The 27,349-nt window shown below is 41.2% G+C and overlaps 1 protein-coding gene and 1 non-coding gene across 16 annotated transcripts in view; one reads left to right on the top strand and one right to left on the bottom strand.

Moving 5' to 3' along the window:
- Nucleotides 1-27,349, bottom strand: part of exoc6 (exocyst complex component 6) — a 281,622-nt gene that overhangs the window by 3,722 nt on the left and 250,551 nt on the right. For 10 of the 15 annotated variants that reach the window (XR_011592777.1, XR_011592770.1, XR_011592771.1 and 7 more), the window contains 2 exons: nt 15,986-16,098; nt 6,168-6,280 (listed from right to left, as the gene is read on the bottom strand). Coding sequence is in view for 6 of the 15 variants with exons in the window: in XM_070876814.1 (XP_070732915.1) it covers nt 6,168-6,280; nt 15,986-16,098 (226 nt within the window). In the remaining 9 variants the exon portion in view is untranslated. Of the gene's footprint in view, nt 1-5,052; nt 6,281-15,985; nt 16,099-27,349 lie in introns of those variants that run through there. The other 5 variants (XM_070876817.1, XM_070876816.1, XM_070876818.1 and 2 more) reach the window with 3 other exon arrangements.
- LOC139260598 (U2 spliceosomal RNA) lies at nt 22,016-22,212 on the top strand. Its single transcript, XR_011592819.1, has one exon. It is a non-coding gene; the product is annotated as a U2 spliceosomal RNA (small nuclear RNA).

Below are 27,349 nucleotides of genomic sequence, written 5' to 3'. Positions count from 1 at the left end.
ATCCAGTTCCAGGTGCATCACATCATTTCCCCCGGCCTTGGATACAGAAGACACCTGTTGGAGTTTCTTGGGATCGATTTTTTTGTGGAAATGTCCCTTTAACAAAAAAAAGAAACGCGGAGACTCCCAGGGGACGAGGTGTTCCCGGCTCGGCTCCAGAAGGTCCTCCTGATAACTCACTTTTTTTGGTCAGCTTTTTCAAACCAAAGCAATTAAAAAGCAATTTAATTAGTTGACATCCCACTTCTTTGAATGTAGCTTGGGACTGTGTCCCGCCTCAACACGGTGTCAATCTCCTTCCATGGGCTTTCCAGTGGAACCCGCTGTGCACTGGCGGGATGGGAGACGCAGGGTATCCCACACTTGATTAGATGCGATACCTTTTTATATCGCAGTTGCACGAACCAAGAAATATCCACTTTAAATATTAAGCTTAATCATTAACGGAACATCTATTTTTTTTTTGCTTCTGTGCTTTCCTCTAATGTACGACAGATATATATTCCATTTACTAACATTCTAACCTTGAAACACATTTATTGTACAGAAATGGTAGGAATTTTACAAATTGATATTTAATACAAGAAAGTCAAGTTATATAAAACACAAAAATCTCCGAGGATTGAAATACATTTCTTAGAAACCAAAAATTATGAATCCAAATAAAATGTTGAAACTATTTATTGACCAAGTTTAATACGGTGACTAGCTTCGTATTGTAACGAACATACTTTTCTATTCTTGGATGTCTCGGAGGTCTCGTGACCGTTTTCCCAGAAAGCATTTAACACAGGGGCGAAGAAAATACGCAGTGAAATGCAAGTCTGGTTCGTCAAGTCAACTAGTGAAACATATATCAGATGCATTCGAGAGAATTTATACACAGATTCAGCTTTATATACATTTGGCATCCATTTACAGAATAAGTTGGCTTTAAATCCTCCAATGCACACAGCGCTTAATAATTACCTTGCTCAGTTTTTTAAAAATGCCTATAGATCCGCCTGCAGTGGAGGTTGTAGCCAAGCAGCACCTTGTTTATGACTCCTGCCTGGCTCATTCAAATTCTCCCAGCCAGCGAGAACTTTGCGCACGTGTGCTTGTACATACGCACAGGTCTCTTGCCCTTGCCTTCATTTTTTTAATGTATCGAACATGGGGGACAGCCTCCTCACAGCCACAACATTTCTAACTACGTCCAATTATAAAAAAGTGCCGGGATCTGTACAAGATCCTCTTCAGTACTTCTTACAGTCGGGCTGGAATTATATTCCACGTGTTGCAATCCGAAGAGGTGGGAGAGGGTTTAACAGCACTAGGGAGTCAGGTTCAACCCCCAGTCACACTGTTACTTTTGGGGTTAAATTTGCAGTTATTGACAAGAAACCCATGCCGTTTAGGTTTTGCAAAGAGATTCTAAGCTGTGGATTTGTTTTAAATGGTTCTTTTTTTTTGCAATGCAAGTTTTTTTTTTACACGGATGTATTCTAAGGAACAAATTACTTAAAAGGTTAAGAAAGGCGAAAAAAAAATCGTGCTCTTCTTCACAAAGTAACACTGCTCTCTTTGAAACATGAAAAAAAGACGAGGGCATTTTCAGTCTAATCCACTGAGCTTAGTTTACAAGCAGGGGTGCTGCAGTCGTAGGGGGATAAATGAAATGCTTTTAATGGATTTGATCTTCCTGCTTCGGGAGCGCAGCTTCTTCCAGGATTCTCCTTAAGCTCAATTAGGAGACGGGTTGTTTCATCTTTTCATGAAGCACCCGGCTCTCCAGATCACAAATACCTCCTTTCATAATCCGATGCCAGCTTCAGAATCCCGTCTCTCCTCATCCCGCCTGCATTTCCCAGTTTCTCTCGATAATACCGGACATGAGCAGATATAATTCGACAACAAAAAATCCACAAGGGAGTTAATAGGGGAAAATCTAATTGATTGTTTTCTTTACGGAGACACATTTCTTTCCAGCAGAAAGCCAACAAGCGGTGTGATGGTGAAGGCCACACACACCGACACTTGCTTCTTAAGCCACAGAAGAGAAAAAAAGGACATGGATTTGCCGGAGTAAGACAGAACACATTATACGATTCTCTTCGTTCTTGGGAACATTGTAAAGCTTGTTTACTGAAGCAAAATGAGACCCAGAGCCCAGAGCAGTTTGTTGGAGAGTACCTCCAGAGTTTAAAAACAAAACCATAATTTCGTTCAATTGCACATCCGAAGAACACTAGTAATTTTATAATCAGTAAAGTAGGATTGAGCATCCAAATAAATCTGTGTGCAGTGCGTTTGGCGTCAATTTAGTGTGTGGGTCATATAACGCAACGCAACAGAGAAATGGAGTATTAGTGTACAGGGTTTGTAGGTTTTATGCAGTTATAGTCGATAATAGGCTGTGGGTAGCCCATTAAAGACTGCACACCTGTTACCAAAACCTGCCCTTCCTTCCTGCCAATGCCATCATACCCCACTCCTAGAGTAATTCAAGCCGCCGCCCCCCCCAGAAAAAAAAACTGGATTGTATATTTAAAATCTAGAATTATGATTAATTTAAGACCACATTTTTATCTCACAGTTGATACATTTTTTAATTAAAAAAATAAACTAACCTTTTGAGCCCATTCATGCGAGCTTGATCACTACAGAATCAACAGTACAAGCCACTTCATGGATAGATCAAAAGACAGACATCTAACATACCAAAGACATTTTATATGAAACCAAAGACTCCATTTATTGCAAATTTACTTGAATAACAACAAGGTCCTTCATTGAGATATTTAGGGAGCAAAAAAGAAGAGAGGAAGGACTACTGATTTTCTGTTATTAAATGTTAGGGCATGTAAACATAATTAATTGTGGATAATTTTCAAGATTAAATCAATGATTGCCATTAAGGGATTAAAATAAAATGAAACAAGTTATCAGCTTCACAGTTTTTCTGCAGCAATTCTAAGTTGTCAGCAAAGGAACTTCTAAACCCAGAAAACTAGTAAACAGCAGCTTAATTATTTTTATACATTAAAAAATGCCTCAATAGCAAACAGATACACAAAAGGTTGTCTTCCTGAAATTTTTCTATAAGTTTTATTTTTTCTTCAGTAACAGAAAATTTAAATTAAAAAAATGTTAATATTTAAATGATGGCCACTTTGATGTTGTAGGAATCAGCTTCATGAAGAAATTCCCAATGTAGCAAATTGGGGATTTAAACCCTGTTCTTCATATCCATCAAATTCCAATCCCCTATTTGCCATTTGTTTAAAAATTCTGTTTGTTAGGTTTTAACGATATTGTATTTTCTTTTTGCTTTTAAAATTATTTGTTAAAAAAAAATTCCCAAATGGCAAAGAATGACTCAATCGAATCTAACATTAAGGGATTTTGGAAAAAAAAATCTACCACTAAAGGAATAGTGTTGTATTGCCCGCTGTTCAAGAAAAAGTGTCTGTGGAGTGGGGCCCAGGCGAGGGAGAGTGTGACTGGAGTGGTGAGAGAGTGGGAAGATTGGGGAGATTAGTTAGAAGCTGCAGGAGATTGGGTAAAGATTGTGAGTGTGTGGCAATAAGGCGTGGGAGAGTGAAAAGCTGTTGGGGAACAGTGCGAGCAGCGAGCCACTGGAGGGCTGGAAAAGCAGTGAGCAGCTGAAGAGAAAAGGTAGTGCCGGGAATAATTGTGGGACAGCCAGAGTACCACATTACTGATTTCCCAGAAAGTAAAGGCCAAGCAAATGGTTTCCACCTTCCCTGCTCAGCAGAATTATGTTGTGCTACTTAGTAATATGGATGCAAATCAGCTGCTGCAGTACGATTTGATATGCTGCCCAGAAAAGGGAACAACATGTACACCTTTTTCCACAATCAGTGTGGCTGCTTGTGGTCCGTGGGCCATTTTGCATCAACTTAAAGTCGTTTTTGGCCATTGTATCAACACTAAGTATATGGTAAGACTTGGATGTGAAATGCTCAAATCAAACCTAGGCAAACAGCGCAAGACCACTTTAAGGGGATAGTTTTGCACTAGCTGCTATATAATTATAACCAATGCATCATATCATCTAGGAACTTTAAAAATTTTTATTTTTAACCTTTTTAAAATTAGCACCATTTTGATTGCCCTGCGAGCTTTCTGCTAATAAAGTTTAATGGCCAGTGAGCAAAGCAGAGTCAGTAGCACAACATACTTCTGCTGGATATATATTGCCCAAACCAATACCTCGAAAGCAACAACACCCTTAAAGAGAGTGATTACAATACATTAACTTAATCCAAGCATTCAGCTGGTAACAAACCGTAAGAGTGATGCTAGGTTAACCTATAATGACATCTGAGCCTTGGGATTAGATAACTGCCTTGTAATCATTCCCTAATATTTGTTTTTTGTTATAAAACACACATTTTAAATTTGTGGATTAGACATCATTTGTCTGCTTTATGCAGACACCAAACTGTCAGTACACTCTGTTGTGGTAGTGACAATGTTCATGAATAACCCTCAAATTGAAGGATAGTGAGAGGGACCTTCACATTGTAGGATTAACAAGAGTAGAATTCACATTGAAGGATTAAAGAGTGACTCTCACATTGAAGGATTAAAGAGTGGTGACTAGCACACTGAAGGATTAAAGAGTGACTCTCACATTATAGGATTAAAGAGTGACTCTCACATTATAGGATTAAAGAGTGACTCTCACATTATAGGATTAAAGAGTGACTCTCACATTATAGGATTGACGAGAGTGACTCTCACATGGAAGGATTAATGAACGCAACCCTCACATTGAAGGATTAGTGAGAATGACCCTCACATTGAAGGATTAAAGAGTAACCCTTACACTGAAGGTTTAATGAGCGATACATATTGAAACATTAAAGAGTGACCCTTAATCAGAATAGCAGATATAGATGGTACTTGGAAAGATATAAAATTAAACAGTATAATTCAAAACTACAATTAATTCCTAATCACCTGCACAACAGTATCTGTTGGTATACATCAGCCAGTGAAATAAAATTGAGACTTCAGAAAATAACAATTAAAAAGTGCTCAGGATTACTTTTATTACAGTAAGAATAAAGAACTGCAATAGATCAATTTACAGAATTTAAATTCCTTCATTTTTTTCTGTCGTACAAACAGGAGTCAACAAACTGAAATAGGTGAAACAGTAAGCAAAGATAGTGAAGACAGCTATACACTACGTTTCCTATTGGGAGTGCAGAGAAGGGTCCAATCTGAAACAATCAGAATAAAACCACTATCATTATTCATCAATAGTCTGAATCAGGATGTGAACTGTATCAAAAAGGAGGGAGAAGAGCTGAAGCAGATCAAAAGTAATGTCATATTACTTCTGATTGCCACAGACTAGTGCTTCAAGTTAATGGTTATATTTCTGCAAAAAACCCAACAAAATTCACAAAGTACAGCCCTGAGTAAAAACATTAAAAAAATACAAATTTACGTGCAGTAATATCTGTAATGTGAATAAAGATAAAATAGTCCTGAACATCTCTTTCACAATGTGAATAATGAAAACAAAGTTAGACTAAACACTAATGTAGGTAAACATACAAAACACCTGGTCAATAAAGTGAAACAAAAACAACAGCCAACTCTGTATGCAAGATTGGAACATCATACCTAATTTTTTTGTTGATTATTTACAAAGAATGTCACAGTCAATCCATTACACAAAGTTAGAGAGAACAGTGCTACTACTAAACCAGAACAGAATTATGTTGCAACTGCAACTGGTAAAATCTGTGTGAAATGTTTTGTTAACTCACCCACCACCTTCCCCTCTGTGTTGACATTGCCCATCAATTGAGCTTATTTTCTCTTTAATTTTTAGTTTGCTAGTTTTTAAAACATATTATTGACTATGATGAACATTTATGGCATGTGGTAAAGGCCATTGCACATATTTAGAAAATTTCAAAACGCCAAATTCTGCATGATTTGAAAAATACATACAAAACATTTCCCCCTTGTCTTATATCACTCTATCCTTTACATTCATAATTTGTTTTTTCTGTACTTGATACAGTCTTATCCTTTAGAGATTTCTTTTGACAGTCTGCTGTATATGAATGCTGGCTGAAGAATGATAAAGGGTAGGAATAAAATAATCAGGACAACAGTCTATGTGTGTTGGGACATACCATTCACCAAACTGCGTAGTTGCTTCACGACTGTCTCGATCAGTTTCTGCTTGTCACGGTCACTTTTTCTGAACTGAGAAAATATATTGTTCTTTTTGTTGGTATCTTTCATTCTGCAAAAGAAATTAACCACATTTTTAGTGATATATATCTGCTAAACATTTTGATGCATTCAAATAAATGTCATCACATCAAAAGTCGAACAACAAAAGGGCACATCATCCACTGCAGTATACAGAAATGGGAGATATTCAAAAGTATGACTTCGGGTGGCATATCATGTTAAAGTATAACTTCCACTCTCCGTAAACTTCAGCTCATCCTGACTCGTTCACCCATCACCTCTGTGCTCGCTGCTCTACATTGGCTCCTGGTTCAGCGATGACTCAAATAAAAATGTTCAAATCCCTCGATTGCCTCGCCCCTCCCAATCTCTGTAACCTCCTCTAACCCTCAACATCATCATCATAGCCAGTCCCTCGGAATCTAGGAAGACTTGCTTTCACTCTTGGGTGGCTGTACAGTCCAAAACAAGAGCCACAGTCTCTGTCACAGGTGAGACAGAGTCGTTGGGGGAAGGGGTGGGTAGGACTGGTGTGCTGCACACTCTTTCCGCTGCCTGCGCTTGATTTCTGCATGCTCTCAGCAACGAGACACGAGGTGCTCAGCGCCCTCCCGGATGCACTTCCTCCACTTAGAGCGGTCTTTAGCCAGGGACTCCCAGGTGTCAGTGGGGATGTTGCATTTTATCAGGGAGGCTTTGAGGGTGTCCTTGTAATGTTTCCGCTGCCCATCTTTGGCTCGTTTTCCGTGAAGCAGTTCAGAGTAGAGCACTTGTTTTGGGAGTTTTATGTCTGGCATGCAGACTATGTGGCCTGCCCAATGGAGCTGATAAGTATGGTCAGTGCTTCAAGGCTGGGGATGTTGGCCTGGTCGAGACGCTAACGTTGGTGCGTCTGTCCTCCCAGGGGATTTGTAGGATCTTGCGGAGACATCGTTGGTGGTATTTCTCCAGCGATTTGAGGTGACTGCTATACATGGTCCATGTTTGAGCCATACAGGAGGACGGGTATTACTACAGCCCTGTAGACCATGAGTTTGGTGGCAGTTTTGAGGGCCGGGTCTTCAAACACTCTTTTCCTCAGACGGCCGAAAGCTGCACTGGCACACTGGAGGCAGTGTTGGATCTCGTCGTCAATGCCTGCTCTTGTTGATAGGACCCTCCAAGAACTCTGCATTCCTCCAATTGTGGCCTCTTGTGCATCCCCAATTTCCTTCACTCCTCCATTGGCAGCCGTGTCTTTAGTTGTCTTGGCCCCAAGTTCTGGAATTCACTCCCTAAACCTCTACCTCTCTTCTCCTTAAAGATGCCCCATAAAACCTAACTCTCACCTGTTCGAATATCTCCTTTCTTGGCCCAGTGTCAAATTGTGTCTGATATTGCTCCTGTGAAGTGCCTTGGGATGATGTTAAAGGAGCTACATAAAGGCAAGTTGTTGTTGTTTGATCCCCCTCGCCCAATCACAGGTGAGCTCTATGAGGAGCTAAATTCCCATGAGGGGGCAGCGAGGTAACATCAGGAAAACAATTATCGAATCATAAGAGTCATAAAAATGTACGGCACAGGAAGTCATTTAGCCCATCGTGTCCATGCTGGCTAAAAAAGAGCTAATCAGCCTAATCCCACTTTCTAGCTGAGTCAATTGTTCTCTTATACCTCCCAAAAGCTGGGCCAAAACAACATTCGTGGAGGCTTGGGTGCAGGTTAGCTACAGAATGTATGCTGTAGTAAAATCTTAAATAATGATAGCGTAATATTTAAAAATTAAGTGCAACTTATGACTACCTCAACCGCAGTCCCTAATTTATTTCTAACCATTGGAAATTTTACAAGTGCAATGACAGGGAAGCTCAAATAAATCCAGTTAGTTAATGTATTCATACCAGGTAACACCCACCATCTCAAAAAAGCCCCTGATTAAGTCTTAAAGAAAATAAATCTTCACATAAGACAACAGCCAGACATGCCCCAGAAAGCTCATGCAGAAAATCAAACGCACACACATTAATCAGCATTGCATACAAGAAGTCAAAATCATATATAATCTTCAGGGAAGTGGGGCCAAGAGATAATTGGATCAGGGCACTCGGATATAATTCTGCTGCTTTTCATTTTTAATTTATATTAGTCATATTTGAATAGCAAAATGCATGACACTTTGGTAAGCAAACAACTAACGTTGGTTGGAGCAGAGGAGTACAAGCTGAGGAATTGGGAGATATAAAACTGAGGTGCTACACTGCCACCTCTGACATGAAGGTGCAATTACAGTATAAGTTTACATAGGCAGAAACTTGAGATAAACAGTAAATAAACATCTGTGACTTTCAGTCAGATTATTTTAAAACTTAATGCATGCCGACTGTCAGCATAAACATTTTTTGGATGCGGGGGAGATAAGGTGTCTTGCGCATTGCCTCTACTTATCTTATTTTATGAGTAGTGGTTAGAGGTAAGCAATTACATTTTGCGATGGCATAGCTACTGATTTCCACTTGCACCTGAAGTGACTTGATGTTATTAGCTGCCACTCAATGCACTTCCCCTTCCTGATAACCCAGTTGTGATTGGAAAATTAATTTGCATAGAAATCTAATAAGAACTTCTGCTAATTGCTTTGTTACAAAATTTCAGCGGATTTATTTTGTTGAAAATATTTTGCCTTTAATAAACCGTTACAGACAACACCCACATCTTTAGTATTCATGTGTTCATGACCAATTCCGAGAAGCCATAGCCAAAGCAAATGAGGTACTGGATTGTATTAATAAGGCTATTTAATGTAAACTAAGTACACCATCTTATCCTTGTACAAGACCTTGGTTAGACCAAATTTAGAAAATTTGCGTCCAGTTTTGGTACGCTCATATGATCGGTGATACAGAAACTATGGAAAAGGTTCAGAGGAGGCTCACAGGAATAATTCCCACCGTAAAAAAAGTTGTTATTCATAGAGGCTTAAAAAGCTGTGTCGATGCACTTTACTGATGCGCAGATTAGAGGTGACTTGATGTTAAATATTTTAATGACTAGATTGTGTTCTTATTGATAGATTATTTCAATTTGTTAGTGTGGAGAAGAGCAGGGGGTATCACGTATAAGTTATGTAAGGATAGGGGCTAGGTTAGAATTTAGGTAGTTCTTCTTTCCCAGAGGATAGTAAACCTTTGTAACAAGTTACAAGCTAGTGCAGTGAATGCCCATTCCCTGCAAACCTTCAAACCTTTAGCCCTTACGGCTAAAGGGATCAAGGGGTATGGAGAGAAAGCAGGAATGGGGTACTGAAGTGCATGATCAGCTATGATCATATTGAATGGTGGTGCAGGCTCAAAGGGCTGAATGGCCTACTCCTGCACCTATTTTCTGTTTCTATGTTTCTAAAAAGAGAGCTGATGGCTCCAGACTGGGACAGAAATCATATCTTATAAAAGTTAGATCGTCAAAGTGGTCTGCTGGATTAGTTTTTATTCACCTAAATAACAACTTGTATTTATGTAGCGCCTTTAAAGTAGTAAAATGTCCCAAGGCACTTCACAGCTTATAATATTATATGACAAAAAGATTGACAACGAGCCCCATAAGAAGGGCAGGTGACCTAAAGCTTGTTCAAAGAGCTGCGTTTTAAGGAGCGTCTTAAAGGAGGAAAGAGAGGTAGAGACGCGGAAAGGTTTAGGTAGGGAATTCCAGAGCTTAGGACCTAGGCAACAGAAGGCACGACCACTAATAGTTGCATGATTATAATTAGGGATGCTGAAGAGGACAGAATTAGACGATTGCAGATATCTCGGGCGGTTGTTGAGCTGGAGGAGATTACAGAGATGGGGGGGACGAGGCCATGGAGGTATTTGTAAACAAGGATGAGGGTTTTGAAATCAAGGTATTACTTTCCCAGGAGCCAATGTAGGTCAGTGAGCACAGGGGTGATGGGTGAACAGGATTTGGTGCGAATTAGGACATAAGGCAGCCGAGTTTTGGATAACCTCAAGTTTACTTGAGGTAGATTGTGGGAGACCAGCCAGGAGTGCATTGGAATAGTCAAGTCTAGAGGTAACAAATGCACGGATGAGGGTTTCAGCAGCAGATGAGCTGAGACGGGCAGAGACAGGCGATGTTGCAGAGCTGGAAAAAGGCGGTCTTAGTTATGCCGCGGATATGTAGTCGGAAGCTGATTTCAGTGTCAAATATGACCCCAAGATTGCAAACAGTCTGGTTCAGCCTCAGACAGATATTAGGAAGAGGGATGGAGTCAGTGGCTAGGGAACAAAGTTTGTGGTGGGGACCGAAAACAATGGCTTTAGTCTTCCCAATATTTAGTTGGAGAAAATTTCTGCTCATCCAGTCTGACAATTTAGAGACCGTGGAGGGGTTGAGAGAAGTGGTAGTGAGGTAGAGCTGGGTGTCATCAGCGTATATGTGAAAACCCATGGTGTTTTCGATTGATGTCGCCAAGGGGCAACATGTAGATAAGAAATAGGAGGGGGCCAAGGATAGATCCTTGGGGATACCAGAGGTAACGATGCGGAGGTGGGAAGAAACATAGAAAATAGGTGCAGGAGTAGGCCATTCGGCCCTTCTAGCCTGCACCGCCATTCAATGAGTTCATGGCTGAACATGCAACTTCAGTACCCCATTCCTGCTTTCTCGCCATACCCCTAGATCCCCCTAGTAGTAAGGACTTCATCAAACTCCCTTTTGAATATATTTAGTGAATTGGCCTCAACAACTTTCTGTGGTGGGGAATTCCACAGGTCCAACACTCTCTGGGTGAAGAAGTTTCTCCTCATCTCGGTCCTAAATGGCTTACCCCTTATCCTTAGACTGTGACCCCTGGTTTTGGACTTCCCCAACATTGGGACCATTCTTCCTGCATCTAACCTGTCTAAACCCATCAGAATTTTAAACGTTTCTATGAGGTCCCCTCTCATTCTTCTGAACTCCAGTGAATACAAGCCCAGTTGATCCAGTCTTTCTTGATAGGTCAGTCCCACCATCCCGGGAATCAGTCTGGTGAACCTTCGCTGCACTCCCTCAATAGCAAGAATGTCCTTCCTCAAGTTAGGAGACCAAAACTGTACACAATACTCCAAGTGTGGCCTCACCAAGGCCCTGTACAACTGTAGCAACACCTCCCTGCCCCTGTACTCAAATCCCCTCGCTATGAAGGCCAACATGCCATTTGCTTTCTTAACAGCCTGCTGTACCTGCATGCCAACCTTCAATGACTGATGTACCATGACACCCAGGTCTCGTTGCACCTCCCCTTTTCCTAATCTGTCACCATTCAGATAATAGTCTGTCTCTCTGTTTTTACCACCTCACATTTAATCCACATTATACTTCATCTGCCATGCATTTGCCCACTCACCTAACCTATCCAAGTCGCTCTGCAGCCTCATAGCATCCTCCTCGCAGCTCACACTGCCACCCAACTTGGTGTCATCCGCAAATTTGGAGATACTACATTTAATCCCCTCGTCTAAATCATTAATGTACAGTGTAAACAGCTGGGGCCCCAGCACAGAACCTTGCGGTACCCCACTAGTCACTGCCTGCCATTCTGAAAAGTACCCATTTACTCCTACTCTTTGCTTCCTGTCTGACAACCAGTTCTCAATCCACGTCAGCACACTACCCCCAATCCCATGTGCTTTAACTTTGCACATTAATCTCTTGTGTGAGACCTTGTCGAAAGCCTTCCGAAAGTCCAAATATACCACATCAACTGGTTCTCCCTTGTCCACTCTACTGGAAACATCCTCAAGAAATTCCAGAAGATTTGTCAAGCATGATTTCCCTTTCACAAATCCATGCTGACTTAGACCTATCATGTCACCTCTTTCCAAATGCACTGCTATGACATCCTTAATAATTGATTCCATCATTTTACCCACTACCGATGTCAGGCTGTTATCTCTGTTTCCGTTATCTCTCTCCCTCCTTTTTTTAAAAAAGTGGGGTTACATTGGCTACCCTCCACTCCATAGGAACTGATCCAGAGTCAATGGAATGTTGGAAAATGACTGTCAATGATCCACTATTTCCAAGGCCACCTCCTTAAGTACTCTGGGATGCAGTCCATCAGGCCCTGGGGATTTATCGGCCTTCAATCCCATCAATTTCCCCAACACAATTTCCCGACTAATAAGGATTTCCCTCAGTTCCTCCTCCTTACTAGACCCTCCGAACCCTTTTATATCCGGAAGGTTGTTTGTGTCCTCCTTAGTGAATACCGAACCAAAGTACTTGTTCAATTGGTCTGTCATTTCTTTGTTCCCCGTTATGACTTCCCCTGATTCTGACTGCAGGGGACCTACTAACCTTTTTCTCTTTACATATCTATGGAAACTTTTGCAATCCGTCTTAATGTTCCCTGCAAGCTTCTTCTCATACTCCATTTTCCCTGCCCTAATCAAACCCTTTGTCCTCCTCTGCGGAGTTCTAAATTTCTCCCAGTCCCCGGGTTCGCTGTTATTTCTGGCCAATTTGTATGCCACTTCCTTGGCTTTAATACTATCCCCGATTTCCCTTGATAGCCACGGTTGAGCCACCTTCCCTTTTTTATTTTTACGCCAGAAAGGAATGTACAATTGTTGCAGTTCATCCATGTGGTCCCTAAATGTCTGCCATTGCCCATCCACAGTCAACCCCTTAAGTATCATTCACCAATCTATCCTAGCCAATTCACGCCTCATACCTTCAAAGTTACCCTTCTTTAAGTTCTGAACCATGGTCTCTGAATGAACTGTTTCATTCTCCATCCTAATTCAGAATTCCACCATATTATGGTCAGTCTTCCCCAAGGAGCCTCGCACAACGAGATTGCTAATTAATCCTCTCTCATTACACAACACCCAGTCTAAGATGGCCTCCCCCCCGAGTTGGTTCCTCGACATATTGGTCTGGAAAACCATCCCTTATGCACTCTAGGAAATCCTCCTCCACCGTATTGCTTCCAGTTTGGCTAGCCCAATCTATGTGCATATTAAAGTCACCCATTATAACTGCTGCATCTTTATTGCATGCACCCCTAATTTCCTTTTGATGCCCTCCCCAACATCACTACTACTGTTTGGAGGTCTGTACACAACTCCCACTAACGTTTTTTGCCCTTTGGTGTTCTGCAGCTCTACCCATATAGATTCCACATCATCCAAGACATTTCAGATGATTCTCTGGCCTCGGCTAGATAGATAAGAATAGAACCACGCAAGTGCAGTCCCACCCAGCTGGACAAGGGTGGAGAGGCATTAGAGAAGGAGAGAGAAGGCTGCAGACAATTATGCAAGCTAAACTAAAGAACAGGTTCAAATGACTTTTACAGGTTTTCATCTTCCTGTTGATGAGATTGCGTAATTTGTAGTTTGGGTGAACAACATCAGCTGTCAGCTTGACTGGCTGTAGTAATGCAGGAGATAGTATCCCAGCTCCAGTTGGTGTGAGTAAAGTGCTTCATTGTTTTGGGAAGCAGAAGCATCTCATCCAGACTGGCTGGCTGCAGCCATGTTTTTGGCTTTTACCATCTTGGCTGCAGCCATTGCTTAGAGTGGGAGGAAAACAAATGCAAGAGTTATACCTGGCTCTTCTGACTTAAAAATAATGGGCTTCTGTTGGGAGTATCAAAATTGTGTAATTTGTAGTAGGATACCCGAGCCAAATGAAACTTTTAAAGTTCAAGTACTTGAGATTTAAGCTGCAACATCATGATAGCTAAAATATCTCCTTTTCACCCCTCCAGGGCCGAGTTATTGTTTTCAGGTACCCAAAGCCATACAGAGACAATCCAAACTCAGTCAGATCAAATTTGGACTTTGGGTCCTTGGGCTCAGCTATCCAGCAGCTCCTGCTTCATTTGAGAACAGGTTTGAGATTGCCCAGGACTTGATGTTCATGATTCAAATCACCTGCCAACACTCATTGTCCAGATGGTGAATAGATGTGTGGGTGAGGTGCCAAAAGCTTGGTCTGGGAGAGGTGGAGGGATTTTTGTTTAAAATTTCCATGAAACTGTAAAAAAATGGAGTACAGTAGTAGCACTCTCACTTCTGAGTCAGAAGATTATGAGTTAAAGTCCGATTACAGTGACTTGAGCAGATAATCTAGACGGACACTCTAATGTGGTACTGGGTGAATGCTTCACTGTAGAAGGTAATATCTTTCAGCATATCGGATGGGCGTAAAAGATCCTAAGACACTGTTCAAAGAGGAGCAGGGGAGTTATCCCGGTGTCCTGGTCAATATTTATCCCTGAACCAACATCACCAAAAACAGAGGAAATTTGTCCCAGTGGGCTAGGGGAAAGAAGGGAAGTGGCAGAGGCAGCTGATTGTATGGTCTCAATGTTAGAGTCAAAAAAGTCACATTTGTCAGGAGGTGAGGGTGGAGGGGTTTAAGAAGATGGTTAGCAGGAGAGAGTGGAAGCCGGGGAGGGGACAAAGAAGAATGTGAGATATTTCTCTGGTCATCAATTTCATTGTCATTTGTGGAAGCTTGCGGTGCACAAATTTCCCTATATTACAACATTGATTATATTTCAAAAGTACTTCACTGACTGTGAAGCACTTTGGGACATCGACGGTTGTGAAAGTCACTATATAAATGCAAGTTCTTTCTTTTAACATGAACTTATCTTTTTTCTTTTCTGGCGTCGACAGACCTTTTGTGCTTTTCCAGGATTTAAAAAAATTATTGCAAAATTATACACTTATTTTGCTCCCGGTTGCTATTGATGGGTACATTCTATAATTCTATGAAGATAAGTGATGTACACAAAGCTGGATAAAGAGATTCCTTATTCATAACCATTGTGCATAAATAATGAACTCTGGTTTTGAAGGCAGTATAAAGAGCATTTCCAAAACGCAATATCAGAAACTTAAAACACCACCGTAACAATCAAAATTAATTTCTGTCAGAACAGGAAACTTGCTCACATTACAAGCAAATAAAACCTCATTAGATCACTCAAAGGGATAGCTTTCAATCTCACGGAGTTGGATGTTAACTGCTTTCTCAAACAGGTTTAGCAATGCAAAAATCAAAGCAGTTTATAATCAAGCATGTCACAAATGCTTTATGTCAAGAGCTCATAAATCTATGATGTTAAATATGCACACATTAATCATCAAAGCTATTACTAAAACATAAAATACAATTCCCAATAGAACCACATACACTCAATTCGCAACAATGAATGAGAGGCACTACCTAGAGTATGCAAACTACTTACCCTCTGTAGACTCTGCTTTGCAACAATTTAGCAAGAGAGGAATGATAATGATGAAAGTCAAAAGCTACTTCAAGCAATTAGAAAGGACAGTTGCAAAAAGTATTAAAACATGTTGATCTGCATATTTAACAGTTTATAAGGAAAGTTTTGGCATTGATGTAATCTAATTACCTTAAAAAAAGATACCACAATAGCATTTCTGGGTTCCCAATTTTGTCACTAATGTAGTAGAATTTGCAACATGTAAATATCAATTGTAGAAATGTGCATTAATAGTTAAACTAAAATACCAGTTTAATTCTAAAACACAAATATAAACAATACAGCTTCCCTATTCTTATAAATGACAAGACAAAATGGAAAATAAAGTAAAAATGCAAATAATGAACAGACTAATACTTTTCTTCAGACTGCAAATCATTTAAAATAATACTGACCAAGAATCATTGTTATATACTGTCTAAGTTCTGTGGTAATCATACTTAATTGTAAACATAAAAAAGAACCGTAAAAAAGTATATAACTGCTTACTTCTCAAGAAGTGTCAGAGCTGTGCTGGGATTCACTCTCAGATACTTGGATGTAGCTTGTCCATAATCAGCTAGATATGTTGACCAGTCCCACACCATAAACAAATCAAGTAGCTACAAAAGACAAGCACCACATAGTATTAAATACTCTTTTTTGGTAAGTACTGGTGTGATTTATTTTTAAATACCATCACTCTGGTGGGTAAGCAACTCACAGAGATGTATAGTAAACTGAAAGCAGGCTTCGGTAAGACTTTTTTACATAATGAATTTAATTTAAAAAGTAGCAGGTACTAATTGAGACACAAACCAAATGAACTATGTAGCTTCAAATTGATAGCTGATCTGAATCAAAATGCAAGGTAAACCATAGAAAATAAACGTCTCCAAGTTCAAAGTACAGTATGCCCTGAGGCCACTTTAAGAGCAGAAACAACAAATTTGAACTGGACAGGTGTGAACAGACTGCTTCAAATGCCCACTAGTTTCCTGATTTGCCTAACCTGGTGTTGGATAAGTAATCTGATGAGGCATTTTTTTACTTTGATGCTTGGGTTCCAGGAGAGCACCACTGAACTGCAAACCCATGACCTCCAAGAGTCAATCCCAATTTAACTGCACCTGTATGCTACAGTTTAGCATTGGAAAGCCAATGGAAAGAGGAATTATTTTCTCATGCTTTGACCTCTAGTCAGCTTCATATTTTATCCTTGATTATCTGAAAATCCAAGTAGCAGAATATAATAGCGACTGCAATTCCGTGTCAATGTCAGTAATTCCTTTGAGCAGCACCTCAGTTCAGCATGATGTATTGCTCCACAATAATGCGGATGGTCCTTTAATAAGTGTCAGTTTAATGTAGGTGGCAGCACTCTCACCTTTGAGGGCTGAAGCCCCACTCCAAAACTCCAGGCTAACATTTCAATGCCGTACTCAGGCATTGTTGGAGCTTCTTCAGGCAAGAGTGCATGTTTGGTTTTTTTTTTTAAGGTGGATGTTAAAATCTGTATGGCACTATTTAAGAGCGAGCAAGGCATTCTCCTGGTGTTCTGGGTAAAATCACTCCTTCAGCCAACACCAAAAACAATTAGCTGTTCTTTCATCTCCTGACTCTAGAATCTTGCTGTGTGCAAAATAGCTACCACATTTGTATACATATGAATAGCTAATACACTTCAAAGTAATTAATTGTAAGTAAAGCACAACTTGATAAAGCGCCATACAAATACAAGTTCTTTTTAATTTATTATGCCTTTACACTAAATAGTGATTTTTTTTATTTAACAGTTTATAAACTTTTATATAAATGAATGTTTTCACTTTAAAATTGACTTAAGTTTAATATAGAATCAGAAATCAGAAAATCTCAAGAAATGCCCGTGAAATTCAATTTTGAAGTATCATTTTTTTCGCTGACCTGAACCTCTACTAGGTTGCATTCACAGGATAATTTACTACAAAACAAAACTTACCATTTTGTCCTTGTACAAGACCTTGGTTAGGCCTCATTTAGAATATGGTATCCAGTTTTGGTCCCCTCACATGGTGGGGGAATATGGAGGCTTTGGAAAAGATATAAAGAAGAGCCTCAACATTGATTAAAGCATGGCAGCTACCCAGATATCTAGGTGTGTATACTTTAGAGAAGCAGAGACTAAGGTGATTTGATCGAGGATTTGCATGGATATATTACAACAACTGGATAGGTTAGAGGGGATCGGGGTCACGCTTACAAGTTACATACTGACAGAACTAGGTTGGATGTTAGGTGGTTCTTCTTTTTCCAGAGCATCTGTGGAACAGTTTGCCAGTTTGTGCGGTGAACACCGATTCGTTGTATATCTTCAAGATACAGTTGGGCCCGTTTCTGGCTGGAGTCGCAATCATGCAATACAAGAGGTAGGTATCTTGTAATATAAGGTCAGAGTCAATGAGGTCCCCTGGACTAGTTTTGATTGCCTGAAGGGGTCAGAGAGGAAGTTCCCTGATTTTCTTCCCCTTGGCCTAAAGAGGATTTGAGTACAAGAGTAAAGATGTCTTTCTGCAATTATGTAGGACCCTGATGAGACTACACCTGGAGCATTGTGTACAGTTTTGGTCTCCTTACCTAAGGAAGGATAGAGAGAGAGTGTAACGAAGGTTCACCAAACTGATTCCTGGGATTGGGGGGGGGGGGCGGGGGGGAAGATTGTCCTATGAGGAGAGATTGAGTAGACTAGGCCAATATTCTCAAGTTTAGAAGAATGAGACATGATCTCATTGAAACATACAAAATTCTTTCAGGGCTTTACAGGGTAGATGCAGGGAGGATGTTTCCCTTGACTGGGGAGTCTAGAACCACAGTCTCAGAATAAGGGGTCAGCCATTTAGGACTGAGATGAGGAGAAATTTATTCACTCAGAGGGTGGTGAATCTTTGGAATTCTCTACCCCAGAGGGTTGTGGATGCTCAGTCGTTGAGTATATTCAAGACAGAGATTGATAGATTTTTGAATATTAAGGGAATCAAGGGATATGGGGACAGTGCAGGAAAGTGTAGCTGAGATAGAAGATTGAATGGCACAGCAGGCTCGAGGGGCGGAATGGCCTACTCCTGCTCCTAATTCTTATGTTCCAATGGTCTGGGTTTTGAATCTTTTTTTCCACCTCTCCCAGGAGATTACATGGCACCGGGTGGATAGGAAGTGTCTGTACCGTGATGGATAAGGTAACATAACTGTTTGACAAACTGGATGGACAAGCTAGTCTTTTCTCCGACATGTTCATATGTACACCCAACAGATAATATATATTTTTTAAATATTCAAAGAAAGACTTATAAGAACATAGGAACATAAGAATTAGGAACAGGAGTAGGCCATCCAGTCCCTTGAGCCTGCTCTGCCATTCAACAAGATGATGGCTGATCTGGCCTTGGACTCAGCTCCGCCATTCAACAAGATCATGGCTGATCTGGCCGTGGACTCAGCTCCACTTACCCGCCCGCTCCCCATAACCCTTAGTTCCCTTATTGGTTAAAAATCTATCGATCTGTGATTTGAATACATTCAATGAGCTAGCCTCAACTACTTCCTTGGGCAGAGAATTCCACAGATTCACAACCCTCTGGGAGAAGAAATTCCTTCTCAACTCGGTTTTAAATTGGCTCCCCCGTATTTTGAGGCTGTGCCTCCTAGTTCTAGTCTCCCCGACCAGTGGAAACAACCTCTCTGCCTCTATCTGGTCTATCCCTTTCATTATTTTAAATGTTTCTATAAGATCACCCCTCATCCTTCTGAACTCCAACAAGTAAAGACCCAGTCTACTCAATCTATCATCATAAGGTAACTCCCTCATCTCCGGAATCAGCCTAGTGAATCATCTCTGTACCCCCTCCAAAGCCAGTATATCCTTCCTTAAGTAAGGTGATCAAAACTGCACGCAGTACTCCAGGTGCGGCCTCACCAATACCCTGTACAGTTGCAGCAGGACCTCCCTGCTTTTGTACGCCATCCCTCTCGCAATAAAGGCCAACATTCCATTCGCCTTCCTGATTATCTGCTGCACCTGCAAACTAACTTTTTGGGATTCATGTTTCATGCACAAGGACCCCCAGGTCCCTCTGCACCGTAGCATGTTGTAATTTCTCCCCATTCAAATAATATTCCCTTTTACTGTTTCCCCCCCCCCCCCCCCCCCCAAGGTGGATGACCTCACATTTTCCGACATTGTATTCCATCTGCCAAACCTTAGCCCATTCGCTTAACCTATCTAAATCTCTTTGCAGCCTCTCTGTGTCCTCTACACAGCCCGCTTTCCCACTAATCTTTGTGTCATCTGCAAATTTTGTTACACTACACTCTGTCCCCTCTTCCAGGTCCTCTATGTATATTGTAAACAGTTGTGGTCCCAGCACCGATCCCTGTGGCACACGACTAACCACCGATTTCCAACCCGAAAAGGATCCATTTATCCCGACTCTCTGCTTTCTGTTCACCAGCCAATTCTCTATCCATGCTAATACATTTCCTCTGACTCCGCGTACCTTTATCTTCTGCAGTAACCTTTGGTGTGGCACCTTATCGAATGCCTTTTGGAAATCTAAATACATCACATCCATCGGTGCACCTCTATCCACCATGCTCGTTATATCCTCAAAGAATTCCAGTAAATTAGTTAAACATGATTTCCCATTCATGAATCCATGCTGCGTCTGCTTGATTGCACTATTCCTATCTAGATGTTCCGCTATTTCTTCCTTAATGATAGTTTCAAGCATTTTCCCCACTACAGATGTTAAACTAACCGGCCTATAGTTACCTGCCTTTTGTCTGCCCCCTTTTTTAAATAGAAGCGTAACATTAGCTGCTTTCCAATCCGATGGTACCTCCCCCAGAGTCCAGAGAATTTTGGTAGATTATAACGAAGGCATCTGCTATAACTTCCACCATCTCTTTTAATACCCTGGGATGCATTTCATCAGGACCAGGGGACTTGTCTACCTTGAGTCCCATTAGCCTGTCCAGCATTATACCCCTCGTGATAGTGGTCCTCGCTTCCCACATTCCTGTGACCAGCAATTTTTGGCATGGTTTTGTCTCTTCCACTGTGAAGACCGAAGCAAAATAATTATTTAAGGTCTCAGCCATTTCCACATTTCCCATTATTAAATCCCCCTTCTCATCTTCTAAGGGACCAACATTTACTTTAGTCACTCTTTTCCGTTTTATATATCGGTAAAAGCTTTTACTATCGGTTTTTATGTTTTGCGCAAGTTTACTTTCGTAATCTATCTTTCCATTCTTTATTGCTTTCTTAGTCATTCTTTGCTGTCGTTTAAAATGTTCCCAATCTTCTAGTTTCCCACTAACCTTGGCCACCTTATACGCATTGGTTTTTAATTTGATACTCTCCTTTATATCCTTGGTTATCCACGGCTGGTTATCCCTTCTCTTACCGCCCTTCTTTTTCACTGGAATATATTTTTGTTGAGCACTATGAAAGAGCTCCTTAAAAGTCCTCCACTGTTCCTCAATTGTGCCAGCATTTAGTCTGTGTTTCCAGTCTACTTTAGCCAACTCTGCCCTCATCCCACTGTAGTCCCCTTTGTTTAAGCATAGTACGCTCGTTTGAGACACTACTTCCTCACCCTCAATCTGTATTACAAATTCAACCATACTGTGATCACTCATTCCGAGAGGATCTTTTACTCGGAGATCGTTTATTATTCCTGTCTCATTACGCAGGACCAGATCTAAGATAGCTTGCTCCCTTGCAGGTTCTGTAACATACTGTTCTAAGAAACAATCCCGTATGCATTCTATGAATTCCTCCTCAAGGTTACCCCGTGCGATTTGATTTGACCAATCGATATGTAGGTTAAAATCCCCCATGATTACTGCCGTTCCTTTTTCACATGCCTCCATTATTCCCTTGATTATTGTCCGTCCCACCGTGAAGTTATTATTTGGAGGCCTATAAACTACGCCCACCAGTGACTTTTTCCCCTTACTATCTCTAATCTCCACCCACAATGATTCAACATTTTGTTCATTAGAGCCAATATCATCTCTCACAACTGCCCTGATATCATCCTTTATTAACAGCTACCCCACCTCCTTTCCCTTCTTGTCTATCTTTCCGAATTGTCAAATATCCCTGTATGTTTAATTCCCAGTCTTGGCCACCCTGCAACCACGTTTCAGTAATGGCCACCAAATCATACCCATTTGTAATGATTTGTGCCATCAACTCATTTACTTTGTTTCGAATGCTGCGTGCGTTTAGGTAAAGTGTTTTAATACTAGTTTTTAAAACCATGATTTTTAGTTTTGACCCCTCCTGCAGCCCTTTTATATTCATACATATTGTCCCTTCCTATCACCCAGTGCTACTCTGCTCTCTTGTCTCCTGCCTTTTGCATTCTTTCTTGGGTTTCTGTTCATCTGAGCTCTCACCCACTCTAACTAGCTCAGAGCCCTCTCCTGGGTTACCATCCCCCTGCCAAGCTAGTTTAAAGCCCTCCCAACCCAAAACCACCCGCGAGAACATTGGTCACTTCTCGGCCTTTTGGCTAAGATCATACGTAACTGACCTGACAGGGGAGTAACCATGACCCCAACGTGGTTCTCCCTGTATCAGGAAGGTGGTTCTCCTATGCTTTTTGGAAATAGGAGGTGGGTGGGGTGGCTTGACCCATCCACCTCCACGGAGGTGTGTGGGGTTGCTGACCCATCCACCTCCATGGCACGAACCTGATATTGCAGTACTTCCAGGAACGGTGCTTGGACTCCAGGCCTTTTGGCTAAGAACATTAGCGCAGGGTGATCCTTGATGTGTGCAAGGTGACCTCTGGCGTTTGTGATCTGACAAAGAATTGGAAAGATTGGCTACGAAAAAAAAAGAAAAAAAAAACATTGGTCCCGTCTCTGTTGAGGTGTAACCCGTCCGACTTGTACAGGTCTCACCTACCCCAGAAGCAGTCCCAATTGTTCAGGAAACGAAAGCCCTCCCTCCTACACCAACGGGAGAGTGGAGAGCACCAGTTCAAACTGTCACAGGACGAGAGTGTGGAGAGCACCAGTTCCAACTGTCACAGGACAGGAGAGTGGACAGCACCAGTTCCAACTGTCACAGGACAGAGAGTGGAGAGCACCAGTTCCAACTGTCACAGGAGAGAGTGGAGAGCACCAGTTCCAACTGTCGCAGGACGAGAGAGTGGAGAGCACCAGTTCCAACTGTCGCAGGACAGAGAGTGGAGAGCACCAGTTTCAACTGTAACAGGATGGGAGTGTGGAGAGCACCAGTTCAAACTGTCACAGGACAGAGAGTGGAGAGCACCAGCTCCAACTGTCACAGGACGGGAGAGGAGACCTAGTATAGCGTGATGAATATTAATCTTGTATTAAACTATTGCACTGAAACTCTGAAGGGGATTGAAGTGGTACAGACCAGGAGAACACTTGTCTCTCAACTAGTAGACCTAGAATTCCATTCCCGAGAGCCGATAGTCATGTAAAACTTGATTACGAGAGTCGGGTACATTTTGCTACTTTGTAGTCCAGCCTCTAGATGGAGCAGAGCATAGCAGCATTGTTCACCACCCGCAGGGGAGTAAAATTGAACATCTCTATCATCTTGCTTAAAATGCATGTCCAATTAGCTGATTATAGGTCAAGAAGGTCATCGAGAACACACTTGACCTCCCGATGGAGAATGTTACACCTTGTATAATGCAATTTGCATATAATCGACTGTTTATGTGGGTCACTGAACTAAAACCTATTTTTACATGAAATATGTTTTTTTTTCACCATCAGGGTAATTTGTACAATGCAACATGCAACATGAAATTTCAAGCCAGTAAATCTAAAGATTTCACACTGTGCAAAATGCGGGAACCAATGATAGGAGAAGACAGTACTCTTCAAGGAATCTGTAATAGTAAGACTACCCAACAGTACCAAGTAGTAGGTAAATGGCCAGGATTCCATGCCATAAAATATTGGCCATCAACCTGTTCCACATTGCCTGCTCATCCATGCAAACCCTCACAACCTTACGGCTTTGTCATTATTTGTACTTCAGCATGGTACAAAATCATGATGCACATTGCAATTGAAAGCCTTGCCACACTTACATTTTCCTTGGGCTTTGCGCATCAAAGCACTGAACTACACCTAACAGCACAACACTTATGATATGGAGGTTGGTTTGCATGTCTGTCAACTGTGCATGTACTCCTTCAGAGCTAATCTAAGTAATTACAGGCCAGTCATCTTAACATCTGTGGTAGGGAAACTTTTAGCCTTTAATTAAGGATGAAATTATCACATATCTACGTAGAGAGAAAATAGTTAGAAACAGTCATCATGGATTTCAAAAGGAAATATTATGCATGACAAATCTTGAGGATGTAACAGATATGGAAATAGGGGAAATACTGTGAAAGTAATAAACAGACTTTAGGAAACCCTTTGACAAGATAACACATGGAGATTTAACAAGAGAAGACTAAAGAGGGTGGAATTAGGAGGAGGTTAGCAACCTGTATTAAAAATTGGTTAGAAACAGAGGAGGAGGAGTTAAGGGCAATTTTTCCAGAGTGGTTGGGTGGGTAGTGGTGTCCCACAGGGTTCAGTTCTGGAGAAACTTCTGTTCACTGTGTAGATCAATGATTTGGACATTGGTGTAGAGGGAGTGATGTCAAAATCTGCAGATGATACCAACATAGGAGATAAAGTTAATTCTTTAGAAGACCAATAGGAACCACACTGGTATGTCAATAAGATGGAGAAATGGGCTAAAATGTGACATATGGAATTCAATGTCTAAGTGTGAGATGATGCATTTTGGTAAAAAAGCAGTAATTATGCTCTGAAAAGGAGAAGGTTTGGTGCTGTGGAAGATCAGAGAAATTTGGGGGTATAGCATCTCAAGACATTAAAGGCTTGTGATAAGGACATAAAATGAGAATGTAATTTGAGACTTTCACAAATGGTATAAAATATAAAAGTCAAAATAATAATGAGCCTACATGCACTTAAAAAGGCCTCAGTTCAGAATTGGCCACCCCAATACAGGAAGGATATTGAAACTTGAGGGGTACAGTACAGATTCGCTCGGATGCCTGGTATAAGGAAATACAATTAAAAAAAACTGACTTGAAAAATTGTGGCATTTTTCATTAGAACAAAGCAGATTTAGATAGAAGTCTCTAAAACTATGAAAGGATGGGATAGGGTAGATAGAAACAAGACTATTTCTAGTAGTTGAAGGGTCTAGAATGAAGGACCATCGATACAATATTAAATGCAAGTGATATAGAAGGGTCTAGAATGAGGGGCCATAGATACAATATTAAATGCAAGAGATATAGAACAGAGTGCAGGAGAAACCTCTTCACAGAGAGTTGTGAGGCTGTGGAATTCACTTCCAGGGTTAGTGGTTGAGGTAGAAACTATGTCAACATTCAACATTAGATTGGATAGGCACATGGAAAAAAAAAAGGACGACGGGATATAGAACAGGGTGGGTAAATATAATATGACGATAGAGGGTAAAGGCCAATAGGAACTGGTTGGACCAAATGGCTTGTTTCCGTGTTGTAACTTCTATGTATTTTTCTGTATAAGAGGAAAAAAAATGCGAATTTGTCAGAACGACAGTTTCCAAATGCATTATCTAGATTCACACATGAAGACTGACCATTTCGGCAAAGTACTGAAGGGCTACCGACACCGACAGAACTAGTAACAGTTTTTGGAGAGGAAGAGAGTGGGAAAGCTGGAGAAAAACTGAACAGAAAAAAGTCTGAGCCTCTCTGATGATGGAATTTATCCAGAGGGAGTAGCTGAGCCACAGTCTCGGAAAGTTTCAGGTTTAATCACCATTCTGAGTAAGCTGGAGAAATGATAGGCACACTAGAATTGGTCTTAGAACTCAGATTAAGCAGGGATGTAGGGGGAATTAATCAGACTTCTCACTCCTGATCATCATCGAGGAATTTTTCCCGTGTGGTGACTGGTGTGCAACGGCCACCCCATGTTAAAAGAATTCATGCACAGGCATCTTCCACCATTTAAAATTAGTTCATTGGTCACCTGAGTACTCATTTTTAGCCTGGAAGCAAATCATCCTCGACCTCGAGGGACTGTATGATAAGGAACTTCTGTATATGCTCAAGGACAGGATCAGGCTCATTTATGAAGTCCCGCACAGTCAAAATGCCTACTGAAACTGGAGCATGTTCAACAACCAGAGTCATCATCATTATAGGCAGTCCCTCGGAATCAAGGAAGACTTACTTCCACTCCTGAAGTGAGTTCTTTGGTGGCTGAACAGTCTAATACGAGAGCCACAGACTGTCACACAGGTGGGACAGATAGTCGTTGAGGGAAGGGTTCGGTGGGACTGGTTTGCTGCACGCTCTTTCCGCTGCCTGCGCTTGATTTCTGCATGCTCTCGGCATTGAGACTCGAGGTGCTCAGCACCCTCCCGGATGCACTCTCTCCACTTAGGGCGGTCTTTGGCCAGGGACTCCCAGGTGTCAGTGGGATGTCGCACTTTATCAGGGAGGCTTTGAGGATGTCCTTGTAACTTTTCCGCTGCCCACCTTTGGCTCGTTTGCCGTGAAGGAGTTCCGAGTAGAGCACTTGCTTTGGGAGTCTCGTGTCTGGCATGCGAACTATGTGGCCTGCCCAGCGGAGCTGATCATGTGTGGTCAGTGTTTCAATGCTGGGGATGTTAGCCTGGGCGAGGACGTTGATGTTGGTGCGCGCCTGTCCTCCCAGGGGATTTGTAGGATCTTGTGGAGACATCTTGGTAAGAGCAAGCTGTCAGCGCCTTTAGGAGAAGATGGGAGGGAAGAAAACTCGACAGAAATTGTTGTTTTTTGGACAAGCAATTTACTGCTTTAAACTTAATCAATTTGATACTAAACATTAAAATCTGTAAAAATGATAGAAAAAGAAAACTTGAGCAATAAAGATGTTTTCTTAGAAGTTGATAATATAACTCCACATACTGAAACAGCCTAGATTTCATGGTCTGCCAGCCCAATTGTAGCATGACTTATCTCTCAACCATATTAAGGATTGAAGTCCCAGAACTGCCTGACAGCAGGTTGTCATCAATTCTCAGGCATGTCAGTAAAATGATGAAGCACCTAGTTATAGTGCGAACTTCTTTGGGGAGGAGAGGGGCAAGTATCTGGCATCTGGCATTAGACAATCAAAGAATGGTGCTGACAATAGTTATAGAGTACCAAACATCCATGACCATCCTTTCCTCCAAATGGAAACAGACTATGTGGTGCTGAGTGTTCTCACATTTTATGCTGTTAGGAGAGGGAGGGGGTTGAGGAATGAAACACAAAGTCAGGGATTAAAGTGTAGCCTCTAAAATGTAAAGCAATTTTTACAACAATTGCTTTGCACATTCTGCTTAAGTGAGGAGTTAAGTCAATGAATGCACGAGTTAGCTGTTGCCTTCTGAAGTAACACACTACTTGTACCTCATTTTTTTCTTTTATATTGCCAGTTAATACTACATTGCTACTGAACCATAAGCCACTTAAATCCACACTTGTTACAGAACTGAGAATCTAAACAAATCCAAAAGGCAAACAACAGTAGGGGCAAGTATCAAAGGAAGAAGCTATTTGAATTTCCAAGTAAATCAACATTTGCGTTTTTTCAAACACTGAATGATACTATCCCTTCCGCAAACAGCAGTTTAACATAATATTTAACTGCCAATAATTTCCCTATAATCACAAACCTGTAATTACTTGACCAAAGCTTGGCACAGCAATAATACTTTAATTTGCTATATACTTTAATGTGTTTCTAAACACTTTCAGTAACAGCACAGCAAAAATCACATAT

This window comes from Pristiophorus japonicus, chromosome 3 (assembly GCF_044704955.1).
Source record: "Pristiophorus japonicus isolate sPriJap1 chromosome 3, sPriJap1.hap1, whole genome shotgun sequence".
NCBI classification, from domain to species: Eukaryota; Metazoa; Chordata; class Chondrichthyes; family Pristiophoridae; genus Pristiophorus; species Pristiophorus japonicus.
Note: the sequence above shows the minus strand (reverse complement) of the source record. Positions and strands in the feature narration are given on the sequence as shown.